A 20,763-nucleotide genomic window follows, 5' to 3' on the forward strand; every position below is an offset into this window, starting at 1 on the left:
GACTCTAAATTGCCCTTAGTGTTAGTGAGTGTGTATGATTGCACTGTGATGGACTGGAATTCCTGCTTCACTCCCTGTGCTTCCAGGATAGACTCCGGACCACCTCACATTGGACTAGTGGCTATAAAGTGTAGGGAAAAAAGAGAATTAAAAGAATGCCTGTATGTACGGATATAATGGATTAATTAATTAATTAATTTCTATAAGTTACTTTACATAAGAAACATTTATTAGGAAAATGAAAGGGGCTAAATAGAACAGCAATGTTTTCACACGCCTCTGAGAATATAAAAGACTTCGAGTGCAACATCTACGACACAGAGAGGTCATATCTGAGACAGGCCCTTGGTCATCATTTTCCCCACTTCCCCTCTTTTAATACAAGTGTCACACTGGGTATTTCAATTGAACGGACATTCCGTCTTTTTGATTTTTTTTAGGGGGGAGCATCATAACAGGAGCATGGATTCAAGAAATAAAGGGCACTCTATTCTGCTGAAATACCTACAACACCATGGGGGGTATAGGGTGAGGACCCCCATGGAACATGAGAAGAAGGTCCAGTCTGGGTGGCCTAATACCCCCAAGTTTAATATTCATATGCTTATATTAAGTACCACCCCCTTGTTGTTGTTTTCTAGGTGTGTCAGTGCTGTTTACAGGATTGAAGAGCTAATACCCCACAATCCCCAGAGCTGCTGTAAGAAACCCCCCTCCCCCTCCCCCTCCTACAGCGGTTAGAGGAGCAACCAGCGCACTGCGACCCAAGGAGATTTTCGAAGTCACGCCGGTTCGAGGCGCTGGCCTCCCCAGCGGCTGCCAGTTTCGTCATGCGGACGGGGCGCTGACAGCATAGTCTGTGGTGCGAGAGGGGGTCACGTCCTCAAACGGCAAGCGGTGCATGCAAGATGACCCTTAATCTTTCATCGTTTTTTTTTTCCTGCTGTTTGTGTCGCGGGAAGAGGCGCCTCTTCGGACCCACAAAACAGGAACCTTGGTTTGGAGTCATGGCGATTTTCCGATGGGGGGACAATAACGGAAATCAACCAGGGTTAAAGGTAACATTTCAACCGCCGGCTGTATTCGCTGAGCTGAAATGTCACGGTGCTAAATTGGAGTTAAGAGTTAAGCAAATTTTGCCGCATTTGAACTCAACGCCATTTCCACCAATTCACAGTCTCATGATGACTTATTCCTTTACCACATTTATCTATAGCAACTTACCACAATAATACAGCGAGTGTGTGCAGGGTACCAGGTGGCGTAGTGGTTACCTCACACCTGCCACCTTGCACTGAAAGGACCCAGAATTGAACCCCACCTCCAGCTGTAGTTCCCCTGATCAAGGTACTTCCACCAAATTGATACAGTAAAAATTACCCATGTGAATAAATGAGTAAATCACTGGGAAAATATAAACACGTGTGATGTTACGTAACTTTATATCAGTAGAAGGAAAGTTGGTATTTGGTATCAAGGTTTATTAGAGTATGTTGATCAGATGAAAAGGTCACCAAACAGCTAGATGTATTTAAACGGATTTCCTTTATGAAAGAGAGAGGGATTTATGTAACTGTATAAGAATGTACAGTGAACACTGCTCAACAGTAATCCTGAGCATCATCAATTTCAAAACTGTTACAAAAATGCAATTGACCTCCATGAGATGTAGTTGCTGTGGGTAAAATTTCATTATTTCTTTAAATCTTATTATTTCTAGACAAATCTGTGAAGCAACCAAACGAATGGCTGCTGGCTGAACCCGAATACAGCAGGCAGACAAAAGGGCAGAAGGAGGTTTCTTTGCAAATCTTTGCTGCAAATTGTTTTTTTTTCTTCCTTTTTTTTTTTTTTTGTTAAATGCTGTCGCAACTCTTCCAAAGCATCGGAAGAAAAGTAAAACTTACCACTTGAGTTTACTATGTGGTAAGGTAGTAGTTAGCAGTCGTGCCTTTAGATCCAAAGGTCAGAGGTTTGAATCCCACCTCCAGCTGTAGTCCCTTGAGTAAGGTACTTACCCTAAATTGCTCTAGTAAAATTACCCTGGTGTATGAATGGGTAAATAACTGTAAGATGCTTAACACTGTATTGTTGTTATTAATTTAGTTGACAGGTGGGTCATTTTCACTGTGTAATTTGTGGGTAATACTATGATTGAAGGCACTGCACCTGGAGATTCAAACCCAAGTCCTTTAACTGTGAGGCAGCACCTCTAACCGCTACGCCACCTAGTGTGTATATATTTGGAAGAGCTGTGACTGGTTATGAATCGGACTGCTATTACCGCACCGCGCTGGTTCTGTCCACTACGGATGAGGACTAATGCAGCTGTACACAACGGACAGGGCAAAGAGGGCATCTCCGGCAGGTCTGAAAAAATATGTAATGAATGAACGAAAATTCATCAAAACCATTCTGCCAAAATGTTGCTTTCCTGCCGCTCTCTGCTGACACCGTGAAGCTGTTTGAGCGCGAAAGCGGCGCTCCACCTGGCGCAGCGGTCCTCGGCAAACTGTGAAGCCAGACAGACGAACCGCAGAGCAAATCATGCAACAAATGATGAAAAATTAATTAAAGCCATTGGCCGAGACATGTAGAGACACCGTTGTGCGGGATCACCGCAGAAACGATACCGGGGCAGAACTCAAAACCCACACGCGTCCAGATATCGCCTTTCAGCTGAGCCTGCTTCAGCTCCATCATGGGCTTTGTGCTGTGAAAGTAAACTGCGTTTACTGCGTTTGTAACTGCCTCCCTCAACCACATTTCTGCGGTAGGAGTTCACAATAAACACAAATGCAGAGAAACCGCTGTCCCCGTCATTCCCACCGAGACACCAATCTTTGAGCGTTTACAGGAATTAGACAGACACTTAAAATTACCATGATACAAACAAGTACCACTTATTATTATTATTATTATTATTATTATTATTATTATTATTATTTGTTCTTACCTCCCACAATGGAATAAAACATTCAAGCATGATAATTCTCTGTTTATTACAGATGACCCCCCCCCCCCCCCCCCCAATTGCCCATAAACAACATCATAACTATCCTGTCATGTTACTGTCAGCCCTGCAAAAGAGACCAAAAATACGACTGACACCCACTTTGTCATCGCTCTCCTTTGTGCATGAGCCTGTGCACCATTTTCCGCTCCTTTATTTTCATCGAGCCAGAAGTCAAGTGATTGGCGACCGGCAACCGAGTCCCACAAGCTGGTTCCCCTCGAGTCCGAGGGACCGTCTGCAGATGTTCACTGTGGCTTCTACACGGTTGGCAACAACAAAAAAAAAAAGGGCTCCATCCAGTATGAGTAACAGTTCGTCCGGTGCAGGGTCATGGAGGTCCAGAATCTATCCTGATACACCCTGTACAGGACATGGTCAAAGTTACCTCCTCCTACTGCAGTTACATTAATTTGTTATACTCTGTAGTATTTAGCTGACACTGTTACCCAAGGAGACAGTGCTACACCACAGTAAACTCCCTACAGTCATTCACCCATGTATACACCAGAGCCATGTGACAAATAAACCTACACACAAAGGGCAATTTAGAACCACCAAACCACCTACAACACACCAGTGAACTGTGGGAGGGAGCCAGAGCACCCAGTGGAGACCCACACAGACAAAGGGAGAACATGCAATTTCTACACAGGCCCAGCAGGGATCGAACCCACGTCCGACCACATTAAGTCTGATATCTTTGGGATGTAGGAGGATTGCCGAGATGGCCGGTGGCAATGGCAACTCCGAAGGTCTCTCTGCCTGTATTTAATTGATTAGTTTACTTCTTCTGCTTAGCAGAGGTTCGTATCCATGGTAACACATGAAGCGTTCCCACTGATGCAATCGGACGTTTTACTGAAAGAATTCGGGCTAAGTGCTTTTCTAAGGGTGCAAATATTTGCCAAAGCAATTGAGGGCAAGCACTGTTATCAAGCATTCTACAGCAGGAGGCAGGATTGCAGGTTGCAAGGTTGCAGGTTCGACTCCTGCCTCCAGCTGTAGTATCCTTGAGCGAGGTACTTACCCTAAATTGCTCCAATAAAATTACCCAGATGTAAAAATGGGTAAATAATTGTAAGTCGCTTTGGAGAAAAGCATCAGCTAAACGAATAAATGTCAGTGCACTTGACCTTATGCAACCGAAACCGATTTTAATTTATCTCTTCTATAGAAAGGTCATTAGAGCTCATAAAAAAGTGGACCAGAGGAACAGTCTTTGCAATCAGGGATGCGGGGAAGCTGAGCGCAATGAAAATAAACATATACTTGGAAATGGAGGTGAGTTGAGCTGTGTGTGGGGCGTGAGGCCGGGGAGTGGCAGGACGGTAAATTGTGCCTTTTGGTGGCTTGGGAAAGGGAGCGATGTTAATCCAGCGCACAAACAAACCCAGAGCCAGGCGGAATTTGAACAGCGCTGCAATGCCTCTCCCTCCTGGGACTCGCTAGAGACACAATTTATCAGCGACGGGGCCACGCTCCGACTGCCATGCAATGCTCACAGGAAATGACTGCACATCGCTAAGGTACATAATTAAACCCAAGGCATAAAGGCAATATGGTTTGACTCAAAACTTTGATGCGACTTATAATGAGCTCTTATCTTGGCTGCGTAATTTGAAGAAAGGCAACATTAATTACAGCACGTTTCCCTTTCACGCCGGGGTTATTACATTAAAGTTATTACACGGCGCCGCGAACATATGGACCGCTCGGATGTTGTGAGTTTTACTGAGGCTATGACAGAAGTTTCGAAGTGTAATTAAAGAAACGCACACGCACCGAACGTGATTCCCCGCCAACCGTAAACGTGTGGTTGAAATGGAGACAATGACCGTCTGGGATCCTGGATGAGCCGATTTTGTTACACCGAACCTGCAGCCTACGGAAGGAGCGTGTGCCGCAGTGCCGGTCTTGCTCCAGAAAACAAATGACCATGTAATTCCTGCAAGGAGAAGGGCCCGAGGGTCAGTGTGTCCCTGTTATCTAACAAGCAGAGCCCGGCACTTGGTCGCACCCCGTGATCTCCGTCGTTGGAACAAACAGCCCATCTGTCCCTCCGCTGGCTCCTGCTTTCTGTTTGCAAATGCATCTCCTAACCACTCCACCAGAAGGTCCTCCAGCAGGCTGGGTAACCCCGTATTCCAAGAGGAAGTTGGCCTGCCAGCCTCGCAGTCCACGCCTGATCCAAGCTCAAACTCAAGAGATCTATGCAGAAGGATGCCGCATGGCCAGTTCCACACTTCTGCACAGCAGGTATCATCAACAGGAATTCAAACCCAACAGTTAAAGGAAGTCAGAAAGTCAAGCCCATATCCAACCCAGACTGCTAATCCCACCGACTGATTTCCCACTCCTTAGGTTCTGCCCAACAGGAGTCCAATCAGGAAGGATGTCTTATTCTCATAGTGTGTCCCTCAAAGAGAAGCAACCACGGAATCAGAAATTCTTCCAAAATGTTCCCAGCCCCGTACTTCAAGAGGCAAACCCAGGGCTGCAGCTCTTCATGAACAAACCCACATGTGGATCTACAGTCCAACGAGTTTAAAGTCAACCAGCTGCTCCCACATGGCTACAGTAGCTGCTGCCTCAGCAGGAGGTTGGTTGGAGAAGAACGGGAAGTAAGGGAGTCACCAATAAAAAAGATCAACATTCGTTCTATGCTACTTGTTCCCTGTAATTTCATAGGGTTAGGTCACCAAGGCTAAGTGATCCTTTCAAATGTAATCGCCGTGCATCTCCCAGGAACAATATTTCCATTTTGCAAGTTCTGCTACCCTTTGAAATTAATCTCTCTCCTTCTCCCACGGCAGAATCGCAAGAGGAGAGGCACATCCAAAGGTGACGCCGGCGAAACGGGAAGCTGGAGCCGTTGACTTGAGCCACAAAAACTGCAGCGCAGTGGAGATATTCCGACGATCAGCAACGAAGGTTACTGGGCTATGACGGAGGTATGAAACGGAACCAGCAGCACAGCTCTGGGTGCTTTGGTAAGGGGAAGCAATTACCAGCATTTCAGCGCTAACACGTTGTCACGCTTGTGACAGTGTGGGGGGGGGTAGTGCCCCTATCTGCAAACTGGTGAGCGTCTCCAAACATTCATTCACATGCTTACAAACACACAGCACGACTGCGAAGAAGTGAGAAACCAGCAGGACTGAGGGGTTTTAACGTCTCTCGATCAGAGCTCCGGAAAATATGAATCCGTCAGATATAAAACCACATATACTGGCAAAGAAGTGGAAGCTGCATTGTACATTTGATTTGGATTAAAATTTGGGACTCACAGTCAGTGCCATGTGACACATATGCGACACAAATGAATGACACTTTAGTGTGTTTCCCAGGGAGGGTGCGGTGGTGCAGCAGGTTTGGACTGGCTCTTGCTCTCTGGCAGGTCTAGGGTTTGAGTCCCAAAGGGCTGGCATTTCATCCTGGGTGTTCCCCCCTCCCCCCCGACCTGCCAGCTGGCTCTGGTTCGCTGCAACCCCCGCTCGAGAAAGGTGGCTTCAGACAGTGTGTGTGTGTGTGTGTGTGTGTGTTTGCTGGTTTACCATTCTGGCTTCAAATGAAAAACAGTGTTGCAGAAACAAGCTGGCGAAATCTGTTTTGTGCACCGCTTTTGGATCACATTTCACTGATGTGCACCAGTGGTTCTTAACCATCTGTAGAAAGAGGACCCCTCCGAAACTCTGACAATTGCTAAGGGCCCCTCTGTAAAAAAATGTCCATAAAAAATTTGGTAAAAATATTGCACTGAATTTATTGCACTGAAACTGGAAAACTTTCACGTAGAGTCATGTCAAAAACAGCACCGGCAGTATAGGAATATATATATACACACACACACATTTTCAGAACCGCTTGTCCCATACGGGGTCGCGGGGAACCGGAGCCAACCCGGTAACACAGGGCGTAAGGCCGGAGGGGGAGGGGACATACCCAGGACGGGACGCCAGTCCGTCACAAGGCACCCCAAGCGGGACTCGAACCCCAGACCCACGGGAGAGCAGGACTGTGGTCCAACCCACTGCGCCACCGGGAATATATATATATATATATATATATAAAGAAAATTTTTTTAAAAAACTTTTACTCAGCTAGATAGTGTTGTTCCCAAAGTAAGCGTGTGCTTCACAGACCCCTGAAGTCCATCTATGGACCTCCTCCAGGTTAAGAAAACCTGGACTATACGAACCAGCAATGACTCATGTCGAAAATCAATATTTTCATACCAGCTATGCGGCATTACACCAGTGGAACGGATATAGTGTTGAAGGCTCGGCGTGAAGAACTCTAATTTATCAAGCATGACCAACATCGATGACCTCTAGTAGAGTTTACGGTTCTACTGACAAGAACCTGCAGAGGCCATTAGTCGAAAGGCAGCGAGGAGGCTCTATGTCACAAACGGCTGATACGGTAGCGAACACGGTACATTCGCCATGGCTCTCGGCCACTGCGCGTTTGCCATGAGGCCCCCGTTCTGCTGTGTGCCGCCTCAGCCCTTGTTGGCCGGTGGCTGAAAGGACGAGGAGCGAGAGCTGCATTTGCAACGTTGCATAATTACCATTTTAGGTGTTCATTAACCGGTGCTATCTTTTGCGCCGGGCCCTGCTGCCAGCGATGTCACTACCGTTTCGGCTAACAGCCTGGATTTAAAATAAACGCAGTCGCCGTGACGGTGCTGGCATTGGCAGCAGCCGCCGATTCCATTCATGCGTACCATTCCGCAAGCGTGCAGTGTGTAAACGCATAAATACGCAGCTGCAGCGTGTGGTGACTCAAGCAATAGAGTATACAGCAGTAAGGTACTGCGTTCACCACATGCGTGTACCCAGATTGTCCGGGCTTTCTGGCGCACGCTATCTGCTTAGCAGGCGTCCCTATCTGCAGTGAATTATCGTAAGTTTAGCTATACGGCAGCGCGTTCGTTCGATTAAAGCCGTTGGGTGTATGCTCCCGAATCTGCCGGTATCAGATACTGTTCCTACGGGTACGAGAAGCAGTTCCGCCGTTGGGATTTAAACGAGAACTTCCTTTTCCCCACAGAGTTCCACATTCTTAAGAAAAGCACACGACAGCCATCGTCTGATAGAGAATGTGTCGGAAAGGTCACGCGAAAAACACGAATTCAAGGATAAGCTGCGCTTACTTTTAACCGCTGCGATGCCATCAGTGAGATGACGAGTAACATCTTATTTTAAAGAGGAGTCAGGTGGGAGCCATGCCAACCAAATGGAAGGTAAGTGACGTTTATGGTGGACGAGCGAAAAGGCAACGAGGAGCACGACGAGGTCTATTTCCCGAAGCGTTAAGCATCAGCCTGCATTCCAGACAGCCGCTGGGATGTTGACGCTCAGGCCTTACGCTGATGGACAGGAGGAAGCGCCGACAGCGCAATAGGTGGCTACGTACCGCGGTCGGGACGCAACAAGGGAGCCGTGCCAAACTTTAGCCACGTTGCACCACACGACACGTCCTCCAGCAGCACACGCCATCTGCGCGCATCTTTAACGGCCTGGTGTTTGTAGCCAACTTAATTAGTTAAATACGCCAGCCGTGCTTTTATGATTTACATATGGACGGCGGTGTAAAAAAAAGTCTCTGTGTCGACATGGGGCTGTCAGTCTAACCCGGCTTCGGTACGACACTTCGGATCAGGCTCAAAAAATCGAGAGCTGGTTCCTTCGGCTTATAAACACCCGTAGATCACTCCCCTAGAATATCGCAGGAGTTGGTGATGTCAATTCTCAGCATAACCCACAAAAATCCAACACCACGCAGTACAAACCCAACAGAGTCAGTCGAAATTAAGTACAATATAGATAGATAGCAGTTCTTTTTTTGCATCAATAAATATAAACTGTTTGTTAAAAAATGCTCTTGCATCATTCATCCAAAAAAAAAGACCCAGTTATTAGGACAGTAGGACGGAATCAATGCATGCAGAACCAGTAAGGAAACGGCTAATTTATGTGCAGCGAAGTGCAGGACAAACTGAAGTCAACAGCACATCGACAGCCATCAGATCCAGCTGCGTTCTTCACCCGGCTGATGTCACCTAAATTATGCATCAAACCGACATGCGGACGTTCCCTTGAGCTTCTTATTAAAGATTCACTCCAGATTTGACTGTGCGAGGGCAGAATAAAACCATTTAGCTGCATTTGATGGCAGAACGGTGCAAAAGGGGCCGCAATAAAGTAAAACACGAGCACACTCAGGCTTGACGGGTCAAGGGATAAAGGTCATCCTATGCAAATGAAACAGCGTGACGTGCAGGATAACATTGCCCACAACAGCAGTGACACCACCTGAAACCACTGCCTTCCAAGCGTTCCTGCTTCTTTTGTTTTTTTCTCTTTTTTTTTATAGGAACCTCTGTGATAAACAATATTATGTACGTGGGAAAGGACAAAACCTATCCCAAACTGCAAAATAAATGAAGGTGTCAGAGCCTGTCCCTGTAAATTAATAAACTTTTTTCCATTAGAAAAATCCAGTTTTGTGTGATTCTCTTTCCCCTCCCCAGGTTTGCACGATATTAATATGAGACGTTTAAATTAATTGCAGTGCAACTTTAGCAAGGAACAAAATTCATCTAAAACATTTTTTTCAACCATAAAAAATCTAAGCACTGATTTAAAGCCTCTACCTGAACACGTTAACACAATAAAAAGAAAACTAACCAAAATACAGATATGTCCTGACTCAGAGAATTTGTATTTATTATACGTTTCAAGTTACATTCTATTCACTTGTATTTCAAATAAAAAATAATAATAATCATAATAATAATAATAATTTCAAACACTCTTAACTTAACAGTATTTTAAATTAGGACTTAATCAAGTTAAGTGTGTAGAGGCATCCAAAGAACGATAGAAGTTGTCTCCACAAAACTACCTTGAACGGACACACAAAGTGTTTTAAGCAAATGTGATTGCGCGTATTAATATTGCACATGACGCGTGATCTGATTCTGAACATGTCAGCGACTACGTGAACTCCTCATTGGTTTAGATGGTGAGCACAGTTTCCAACGCTGAGCAGGTTATCGGGACCTGAGCCAATGTCCACGCCTCCTGTAACCGAATGCTTACAGTCATACAGTCCAGAATCATATCACTATAATGCACATTTATTTTGGTTGCATATTATTTATAATTTTTTTTTTTTTTTTACAAATTATTCTGGGCTATAAGAGTAAGCTAATTCATCGAGTCCACATACTGTCAGGCCTCAGCTCGTGCAACCGATCAGTGAACACGCCATTCGACACAGTTACACTGATTTCACCAAATTACCTGTGTAAATACTGTATGAAAGGAACTAAGGTCAAAATAGAGATAATTTGACTCTCATAATTAAAATCTGCCAACATGTGATTAACTGATCAGTTTTAAGCATTCAAAGTGTCCGTTAAGCATTTTAAATAGTACCAATAATTTTTTTTTTTTAAATAACCCTTCATAGAAAAATAAATTAAATAAGAATTTAATTGAGCTACCAATTGACAGCTGACTGTGGTCATCAATCTTTCCATTGTTACCGCATTCTCTCTCTGCCATTTTTGCCCCCCTCCCCTTTTCTGTACTGTTGTCTTTTCTTTTTTTTTTTTTTTTTTTTTTTTTAGTATATTTTATTTTACAAACTGCTCCACAGATACAAATAATGAAGTCTTACAAAATTAGATCCAGACACGCTCGCATGGCAAGCAGCTGTTCTCTTTGAGCTTCGGTGTCCTGGCAAAATGTCACGCCTAAACAAGCTCAAACACTTTAAAGACGAACCACCTTTTTTCCCCCCCGATAAAACGACATTAACATGGTTCTTTACATAAATATTTACTGGAATAATTCAAAAACTACTGTTTGCCTTTTTTTGTGTTTGCTTTTTGTTTTTTTTTTTTTTTTAGTTTTAACATGCCTTTCGTTATTAATTAAAACTTGGGCCGCAAACCTCTCAGCAGTGGGAAGCCATAATCCGAACTGTACAGCAGATGGAGAGGACAGGTGTGCAACGCAAAGAAATCCGGACCTTTCCGTATGATTCCGGGGCACAGAGAATGAGTCTCCTTGTTTCATATTGTCTGGTTGTCCGACATTCCCATCTCCTTACTTCTTCCTTCCACCGAAAACAGACAAAAAAGCAAACATGGATCCCACCAGCGAAGCAACTCTCAACCATTTCAAAGACCCACTGCTTCTGTTAAAAAAAAATAATATATATATATAATAAATCAAAGTACTGATTTCAATAGCAGCATTTAACTATATATTTTCTTAGGGAGATTTTGCTGAAGTTGCGCATGAATAAATGGGATATTACAGTAGTAGTATATTGTTATAATGGCATCACCGCACTGAGAGAGAGGGAAAAAAGGCCATATTTGCAGTACAACCTCTAACTCTAAAGGAAATGATGCAACAATGATGAACTTCTCCATGGAAACAGCGGTCCGATTATCCGTTAGTCATCGCGATTTTCCGGAAGGCACTTCTGTCACTGGGATTGGTGGGGGAGGGGCCCTACATTTTACTCAGAGCCGTCTGTTCCTCGAGCACCTGCAGGTAGTCCGGCGTTCCTTGGAGCTTCGCTTTCAGCTCAAAATACTCACTTTTGCGCTGCTCCACCACAATTTTACTATGGTTTCCTCCGATGAGGGATTTTTTCACCTTTTTGTCCTGCGGTTTCTCCGGGTAGCGAATTTCGAAGCCGCCCATGCCTATACTGTTGAAGTCCTTCTTGTTTTCCAGGTAGTTCTGGAGGAACATGTTGGACTCGCGGCCCGGCAGGAACTCATCCAGCTCATCGATGGTGCTGAGCCTCTTGCGGGCCTCTAGTGGGTGCAGCGGGTCCTTGTCCTTATCCTTGTCCACAACTCCACTCCTCAGGGTGACCTTCGGTCGCTGGGAGTCGGCAAACTTCAAGCCGGACTCGGAGTCCCGCAGGCCACACGTGTGGCTCTTACTCACGTGCTCGATGGTCTGGGGGATGAAGGCCTCTCCAGCCAGGTCGTCCTTCTTACCCGGCTTGTCGTGCTTCCGCAGTTGCAATGACATGGATGGGCATTCCTGGTTGCCCAGACCCTCGGTCCGACCCGGTGGCCTCTTGTTGCGCCGCAACACGAACACCAGAAGGCAGAAGGCCACAAAGACAGTAAGGATGAGCACCACCAGGATGCTGAGGATCATGATGGAGAGAGGCACGGGCCCACCGGGGGGCGCCCGGCCCACGCCCACTGGCGCCGAGGATGTCACCACCGGGGTGGGGCTGGTCAGAACAAACGGGGGCCGGGCCACCAGCTTGGGGCAGAGGATCTCGTTTTTGAGCAGACGTAGCTCAATGTTGGAGAACTGGACGGGCGAGGCGCAACGCACTTCCTTGGCGGCAACGCCATCGCTCAGCTTCTCCAGCCACAGCTTCAGCGCCACCAGGTCACAAGTGCAATCCCAGGGGTTCCCCTCCAGGTCGATCTGCGTGAGGGACCGGAGCTGGTCCAGCACCCCACTCACTGGCAGGTTCATGAAGTGATTGTTCTTCAGGTTGAGGCGGGCCAAGGAGACCTTGGAGAAAATGTAGGCTGGCAGGCTCCTGAGCACGTTGTTGTTGAGGTACAACAGCTGCAGGTTCAGCATGGAGTCGAAGGTCCCTGCCAGCACCTCCTTGATGGCATTGTATTCCAGGTACAGGTACTGCAGGTTCGTCAGGCCCAGGAACATCTCGGGGTGGAGCCGCTCCAGCTGGTTGCCATTCAGGTAGAGCCGCCGCAGATTTGTCAAATTAGCAAACACCCCTTTCCGAACATCCACGATCTGATTGCTGCCTAAGTGTAACAAGTCAAGGCCCTCGAACCCTTGAAAATCGGTAGGGCTGATGTCCTTGATGTAATTGCCGCTGAGGTGGAGCTTCTTGGCATTGAGCGGTCGCGGCACCACGTCTGCGAGGTTCTCGATGTTCCTTTCCTGGCAGCTGACACTGATGCCGAAGTCGGAAGGGTGCGTCTTGCAGGTGCAAGGGAGTGGGCAAGGGGACAGGGGCGGCGCCCTCGTCTGGAACGACACGATCTGGCTGAGGTTCTTGCCAGGATAAAGCTTCCCAGCTACAATTCCCGAGATTTTGGAAGGGTTAGTTGCCTTGGGTGCTTTGGTCACCAGGCGTGGAACGGTGGTTGGGGAAGCGTTGGAGGTGGTTTGCCCACCATCGGGCTGTGAGGGGGGCATGCGCACATCAAAGTCACTGCCCGTTCCCATGGGACACAGCTCTTGCTTGTTGGTCTCCTTCAGGAGCCGCCCGTACAGGTCGCTTGGAGTCTCACAGATGGCCTCGCCGATGTAGATGTTGTACGGCATGTTCTCCAGCCACGCCTTCAAGGGCAGCAGGTCGCAGGTACAGTTCCAGGGGTTGTCATCCAGCTGCAGCTCCACAATCCTGCCGATGTGTTCCAACACACCGATGTACGGCAGCTTCTGTATTCGGTTCCCCCTTATATCCAAGTGTGTGAGGGACGCGAAGCGGAAAATGTTGTCGGGAAGGCTCTGGATGAGGTTGTCATTCAGGATGAGGACCTTCAACTTGTGCAGCTTGTTGAAAGCGCCTCGCTCGACGACCTTGATTAAATTGTAGTCGGCCTGAAGATACTCCAAGTTCTCAATGCCCAGGAAAGTGTCGGCGCGCAGCGCCTTCAGCTCGTTGTTGTTCAGGTGCAGCTGTTTCAAGGAGCTGAGGCCATAAAAGGCCCCCCCCTCGATGTTCTGCAGCTTATTGTTGCCCAGCTGCAGTGACACGGCATGCGTGAAGTTCACAAAAGAGTTTGGGTATAGGATGATGAGCAGGTTGTTCTGGAAGTTGAGGTGGTAGAGGCTGGAGGCTGGCGGCCGCAGGTTCGTGGGTCGGTACACGGTGACCTTCTCGCAGTTGACGTAGAGGACGTTCTCCAGGGACATGCAGGAGCACGCGCTGCAGGTGTCCGCCGACAGGTCCGAATCTGGGTCCCCCTGCGCGGTGGAGACGCAAAGAGCCGAGAGGAGCAGCAGCAGGAGGAGGAGGGGCGGCATCTTCTGTGCGGGAAAAGTCCCCCAGATCAGTGTGCAATAACCTTCAAGGAGCAGGAAACATAATAATAATGTTAAAAATTATAAAAGTATCAATAAAGGTGCGCGTGCCAGTGCTTTTTAATACACAAATGAATGCACTTTGTAGTAACAAAATTTGTATATATTCGGATGAGATATTTCGATCATCTAAACTAATGTAACATTTAGTCATCATGGATGCAATCGGGTAGAAGTTTTAATTTTAATTTTAAAAAGGAGTAAAAAACACGCAATGACACAGGTTTATTAATAATAATAATAATAATAATAATAATAATAATAATAATAATCAGGAACTGGTCTAAACGTGGGCACTTGACGTTATTCCTTCGTCGTTACCTGAGTGTTTTTTTTTTTTTCATTAGCTTTTTTCATGCTATCATCATTTGCATGTTGTCTTACGGGGCGATCAGAGCGCGCGCATCTGATATTGGAGCATAACAGAAACATGTATAAACTGTACCAAAAAAAAAAAAATACAAATAACGAGTGCCTCCCCCACACGCATACACGTATACAGACAGAGGCACACACACACACACACACACACACGCACACATTCTCGGACACAGAAAGCCCATTGATGCCGTTACCGCCGCTGTGGAATATAAATAAGTGAGACTCACCCGAAGCTGGAGGTCCTCCTCCCGAGGAGCCGTCGGCGCGCGCTGGACCCCCCGTGTCCCCCCCCCCCCACCGAGACGGTCTTTGAGCCCCGCTCGTCCCGCTCGTGTCCGACCAAAGCGAAGTTATTCTGCAGGATCTCGTGGGCAGCCGGGGCCCCCAGCGGCCGTGGAGCACCTCACATGGGCATGAGCGCCGGGGAGCGCGCGCGTGCTGCGCCTCGGCATCCTGCGCGAGGACGACGGGTCCTCCGCCAAGACGACGGTCGTCCGCGGAGAGGATGGTCCACAGCGCAGGAGAGGAGCGAGGGGGGGGGGGGGAGAGTGTACAAACGGCGCGCGCGCGCGCGCGCACACCGCACACACACCAAGTGGTCTGTGATGCTCTGCTGAACAGATCTGAGGAAAAGGACGCAGAGGATGATGAGGGTGATGATGATCATTGATGGTGGTGGTGGTGATAGGGACGATCATGATGATGGAGCGCAGCCGCCCCCCGTTATCCACTCACCTCCGCGCCGCCTGCCCGGGTCCACCCGGGTCCGCCCGGCGGGTGTACAGTCCCGTACCGTCCCGTACCCGAGCCCAGCGCCCCGGAGCCCCGCGGTCCCGATCCGATCCGCACGTCACCCCGCGCACAAAGCGGGCGACCGATCCGAGCGGCGTCCGGAGGCGCGTCGAGCCGCAGATGTGGTTCCCGCGCGCGCTGCGGAGCGCGGCTGTGCGCGCGGACGAGCTGTTCGAGCGCTGCGACTCTCACTGTCGCCGCAACTGAAGGCGCGATTGTAATTAACTGTAACTGTAATTGCGGCGCGAGCGGGGCTGTGTGCTCGCCGAGGTGCCCGCTCAGCTCCGGCTGCGGAGACACAGAAAGAAAATGATAATAATAATAATAATAATAATAATAATAATAATAATAATAATAATAGCCCGAAAAGGAAAAGCTTCGAACCTGCGGCACGAGGCACGACTTTATAAAGACGCGCTGTCGTCGGGCGCGCGAAGGAGAGTGCGCGCGCCTGGCGGCCGCGAGTAAAAAACTTGACGCGCAGACCGTCGTTACGCGCGCGCCCCCGACGCGCGTTCTGGAGGAGAAAACGGGCTTACCTGACAGGAGACCGTTGGCGGGGGGTTGGGGGGGTCGACGGATGGGGGCGCGAGTCTCTGCGATTGGAGCGTTCGGGAGGGACGCGGCGCGTGAGGCGCATCGCAAACACGCGCGTTCAAAAGAGGGGTATGTGTGTCTGTGGGGGTGGGGGAGCGGGGGGTTGCTCCACGAGTCACGATCACTCCTCACTTGTCACACTTTTATAATCTCATGGAGTGTTACTGAACAAGTATTCAGGATTCCGTCCAACAGGTGCTCTTATTATTATTATTATTATTATTATTATTATTATTATTATTATTATTATGTTGTTGTTGTTGTAATGTTGTTGCAAAGTCAGATTTCTCTTAACTGGGAGTCCCAGTAGCAAAGAAAGTGGAACATTATGCATTATTCATCACTCTTAATTAAGTAAATATTAATTTATTTGAAGGCCATACGCTTTATCAGTCCAAATGTAAAATATTATTTTTCGGGATATGTAAGATATGTCAATGTCCACTCTCAGCTGTGCGTGTGCAGCGCTACTCGCAGGGCGACCACAGTGCTGAGGGACTGAAGGCCTTCGAGTTCTTTCGAAAGGGCGCCCTCCTCTGGCCACACGTGTTCCACTTGTATTCACAAGTTCATTTATGAGTTCAGGGAGTGACAAGTTATCGATCCACACTCAGCTAATTGTCAGATATCAGGTGCCCTTACACCCCCAACAAAGAAAAAGAAGAAACATACTTTTGCCTGCCATGATGTTTTCATGAACAAAACAGCGTTAATTTTATGGGCTCAAATTATGGCATCATTATAAGAAAAAAGTACAGCAAATTCAATCCACACATTTTATGTGCACGTGTTGCCTCCACATTGTGCAAGATGAAAACTAAAATTTATCTTCACGTAATTTGATTTTTATTAAAAGTTGCAAGACGTCTCGCGTCCGCATATCCGGAAGGCCGGAGTGCTTTGGGTTCGAACAGCCCTCGTTTGTTCTTGGGATGCTGCTCCGTAGGTGGCGTAGTGGTTAAAGTCCTGGACTCGTGAGGGTAAAAAGCTGCAGGTTCAGATCCGTTGCGCTGCTCAGAAATGCACGCGACACAAATCGAGCCGCTTCGGTTTGATAACCAGCCGAGGGTGCGGACAAAACACCAGACCTGTCTGACGTCCCTTAGCAATGTCAGAAATTTGATTACACTAAATATACAATTTGATTGGTTCAAAGCACCCACCTATCACTGAACTGTCAATCGATGAATCCATCCATTTGAGCTTCATATACAGTATATTCATTCTAACTGTCCATCTCTCTGACCTGTTGGTGGCGCTGTCTTCAGTCAGTAATAAAGTAGTGAGCCCCGCCGCCCTGTCCATCCGACCTGCTGCAAATCCCGCTGTGGATTTTATTAACCGACAGGCCAAATGTTGCCAGCTTTGCGATAAAGCATTGTTGGGGGAACCGGCGCGTGTGAAATATTAATATGCACGCGGGGGGAATAAAATTGCCTTGTTCTTTTCGCTTGACAAGTAGGAAAATGTCATGCGAACGTGCGGCGAAACGCCTTTCTTTTTTTGATGGATTCCGTGGCTAATCTGCTGCCGAACGCGGGGCGATGCTCGGCGAGGTGGGACCAAACGCGGCTTGAGCGCGACCCGTCAGAGCGGGATCAGAGGCAGGTACCATATTCTGATTATGCAAACAACTGTCTACATGCTGGTCATCAAAAGCAAACATCAGAGCCGCAGCGGAGCTCATGGAGGACGGCGAAAATAATGGCCTTTTTAAAAAATGCTTTCCAGCATTTAGTGTGAAAAAAAAAGAGTCAGAAATAAAATACTAAAGTTGTTTTAATCTTGAGCAATATGGCTCAATAGGTTCAAAATCCTGTTTGGGAATTTTTGTGGAAGGTTTGACAGCATGCCCCCCCCCGCCCCGGGATCAAAACCTGGTGATCTGTTGTACCTGCTGCTTTATTTCATAGCTGGCTGAAGGTATGGAGGGAAAGGACTCACCCCCCCACCCCTCACTTTGTCTCACTCTGGCCGCTGCTTAAGGGTACCAGGTGCGGTCAATCAGCGAATGAAAGACGGTATAAACGGGTGGACGTTAGGGGCCTCTAGGGAAGGAGATGAGTTTTTAAGTTAAGAAGAGTTGTTGAGAGTGTTTCTGTTGCTGGGATAATGGAAAAAGCTCTGTGTTCGGGCTAAAGTTTTATACTTTGCAATTAAATACTTCTTTTGTTTTTCTTCTTTTATGGCTGAATCTTTTCTTTAAGTCTTTAAGTTCCATTGTGTTTTTTTTTTATTATTTGATTGGGGCAGACTTTTTTTTTTTTTTTTTTTCTGGCATTTGGATTAGGCATGAAATAAAACATGGAATTGGACTAACTGGAAGTCCAGCCAGTGCCGCCCCGTGTCTGGCCGTTCCTCGAACCCGACACATCCCGGTGCGTCACGTACAGTCTCCATGGCGACCCGTTACGCAGAGTGTTGCTCAGGGAACCAGTGTGAGTTACAGCGTGGTGTTTCCGAACGCGGTCGACACAGAACCTGCTATGACCGGCCTGGCAGCACTCGTGTTAAACATGTGGTGGGAATCGAAGCGGGGGATTCGCGGCCCGTGGGAGTCGCAGCGACTGCGATGAGTGATCTGTGGAGTGCTCCTCATAACCCTCTCTGAGAGGGCACTACAGGCCTGTGGAGTGCAAAGCCCACGGCTGGTTGGTGTCCCATTAGAACACGCAGCTGGTCCACATGTTGAAAGTTATTATAATAATAATAATAATAATCATAATAATCAATAGTTACCAATCCACCCATTGTCAATAACTGCTTGTCTACTGCAGGGTCATGAATGTCCACAGCCTAAGGTCTAAGACAGGGTACACCCTGGGGATGGGACTCCAGTGTAACAGAGGGCAGTCACGCACACTATGGGCAATTTTGTGACTTGAACCATATGCCTTTGGACTGTGGGAGGAAACCAGAGCACCTGGAGGAAAACTGTGCAACTATGGGAAGAATATGCAAGCTCTGTTCCGACTGGGCTGGATTTGAACCTGTATCTGAACCCACAGCACAGGTGTTCTGGGGCACATACCCCCCCATAACAAAGTTGCGCTCACGGACGGTCCAGCTACAGCTCGTAGCGAAGGTGTCCCTGCGGAATGGGGAGGAGGAAGGTTGTAGACTATGGTGCGAGTGCGAGATGTCCATCAGTCCCCTCTGGGAAGCGAGATGATGTGTCCGGGAGACCGCTGTGGAAGACAGACAAGAGTCTCTGATCAGGCAAATAGTTTTGCTTCTAGCTGTAATTTATAGCTATTTTAAAGCTAATGCCACTACAGTAATTTAGCTTTGTTGCATATATTTGCTCTGGTCTTTTTTTAAAGCAATTTGCACTCCATAAAATTTGACATTTTGCTATTTATACAGATGGGTGTTTACTGAAGCGGTTCAGGTTTAAACACCTTGCTGCTGGGTACGAGAGCAATTTGCCAGCACCCGGTAAGTTTGGTCACCAATCCAGTCCCTTCAACACCAGCCCACGCATAATGAATCGCCGTGTCGTTATTTGTTTCTGGTGTCCGCAGCGCGTCTGAGGAAATAATGACTGCGGCGCCGCGATGCCTTCGCAGTGGTTATGCTCTGCCGTCTGGGCTCCGCCGTATCCCATTTTCCGATTTGTTCCGTGGAAATGTGCTGTTTGGGAATAATCGGCCAGGTGTTCGGCACCGCAGGCCCAGGTGTGTGCGGTTGGGGTTGAAGCTGCGTATTTGTACATTCGCTCTACTACAAAAGTAAATAAAGAAAAAATGTAATTAAAAACATACCGCGTTCTGGACGTTGTGCTGAATGTGCTGCAGAATGAATCAGATGAAATTGATCTCTTCTTATTAGGCGTACTCTTTCCCAGAAGAAATATGTGGCACGGTCAGTAAGTTCTAGGACTGGCCAGCAAGTGATGCTGCTGTCGTGTGGCTTGCAACCGGCGTGGCGCCGCACAGTGGCCAGTCTTTCAGCTGATGAACTTCACCATATGCAGGATTTATTTTCCCTTTTATGTTTCCTGTAAGGGGGTGCGGTGGCGCAGTGGGTCGGACCGGGTCCTGCTCTCCGGTGGGTCTGGGGTTCGAGTCCCGCTTGGGGTGCCTTGCGACAGACTGGTGTCCTGTCCCGTCCTGGGTGTGTCCTCTGGCCTTACGCCCTGTGTTGCCGGGTAGGCTCTGGTTCCCCGTGACCCCGTATGGCACAAGCGGTTCAGAAAATGTGTGTGTGTGTGTGTGTGTGTGTGTGTGTGTGTGTGTGTGTGTGTGTGTGTGTGTGTGTGTGTGTGTGTGTGTGTGTGTGTGTGTTTCCTGTAAGGGGGGTAGGGTGGTGTAATGGGTTTGGCTGGGTCCTGCTTGCTGGTGGGTCTGGGGTTCAAGTCCCATGTGGGGTGCCTTGTGATGGACTGGCATCCCATCCTGGGTGTGTCCCCTCCCTGTGCTGCTGGGTTAGGCTCCGACTCACCGCAACTCTGCTTGGGAGAAGCGGCTTCAACCTGTGTGCATGTGTGTTTTCTGTACAGGTAACGTGGAACTCGGATGATGACAGAGATGCCATTAACCCCAACTGGGTTTTATCCTGGGCTTGCAAAGGCTGCCTCACTGGGTGATTAGCAGTTCAACTGAATTATAATAATAATATTAATAATGAACAACAAAACAGAAGGGTTTTTTTTTCCACCTAATTAGGTATGTGTGCTTTTAAGAATCCATTTGTATTTGTGAGTTCAAAAATACACAAATTATAATGACATTGTGGCATTTTATGTGCTGGTACAGGTTTCTCACTATATAACTGTTGGTTCAGTTTTTCTTATTTATTTTTAAGTAATAAAAGGTGTGATGTATGTCACTTTGGAGAAAAGCGTCTGCTAAATGA

At 47.7% G+C, this 20,763-nt stretch overlaps 1 protein-coding gene across 1 annotated transcript; it reads right to left on the minus strand.

Annotated features, from left to right (window-relative positions):
• Positions 1-11,313: 11,313 nt before the first annotated feature.
• Positions 11,314-15,259, minus strand: LOC108922997 (SLIT and NTRK-like protein 4). Its single transcript, XM_029257151.1, has 3 exons — positions 15,253-15,259; positions 14,745-15,140; positions 11,314-14,120 (listed from the first exon to the last, which is right to left on the minus strand). Exon 3 carries the CDS (start codon positions 14,077-14,079, stop codon positions 11,551-11,553), a length of 2,529 nt encoding a protein of 842 aa, XP_029112984.1. The 5' UTR covers positions 14,080-14,120; positions 14,745-15,140; positions 15,253-15,259; the 3' UTR covers positions 11,314-11,550.
• Between the last annotated feature and the right edge of the window lie 5,504 nt (positions 15,260-20,763).

The sequence above is a fragment of the Scleropages formosus genome, chromosome 13 (assembly GCF_900964775.1).
Source record: "Scleropages formosus chromosome 13, fSclFor1.1, whole genome shotgun sequence".
Classification (NCBI taxonomy): domain Eukaryota; kingdom Metazoa; phylum Chordata; class Actinopteri; order Osteoglossiformes; family Osteoglossidae; genus Scleropages; species Scleropages formosus.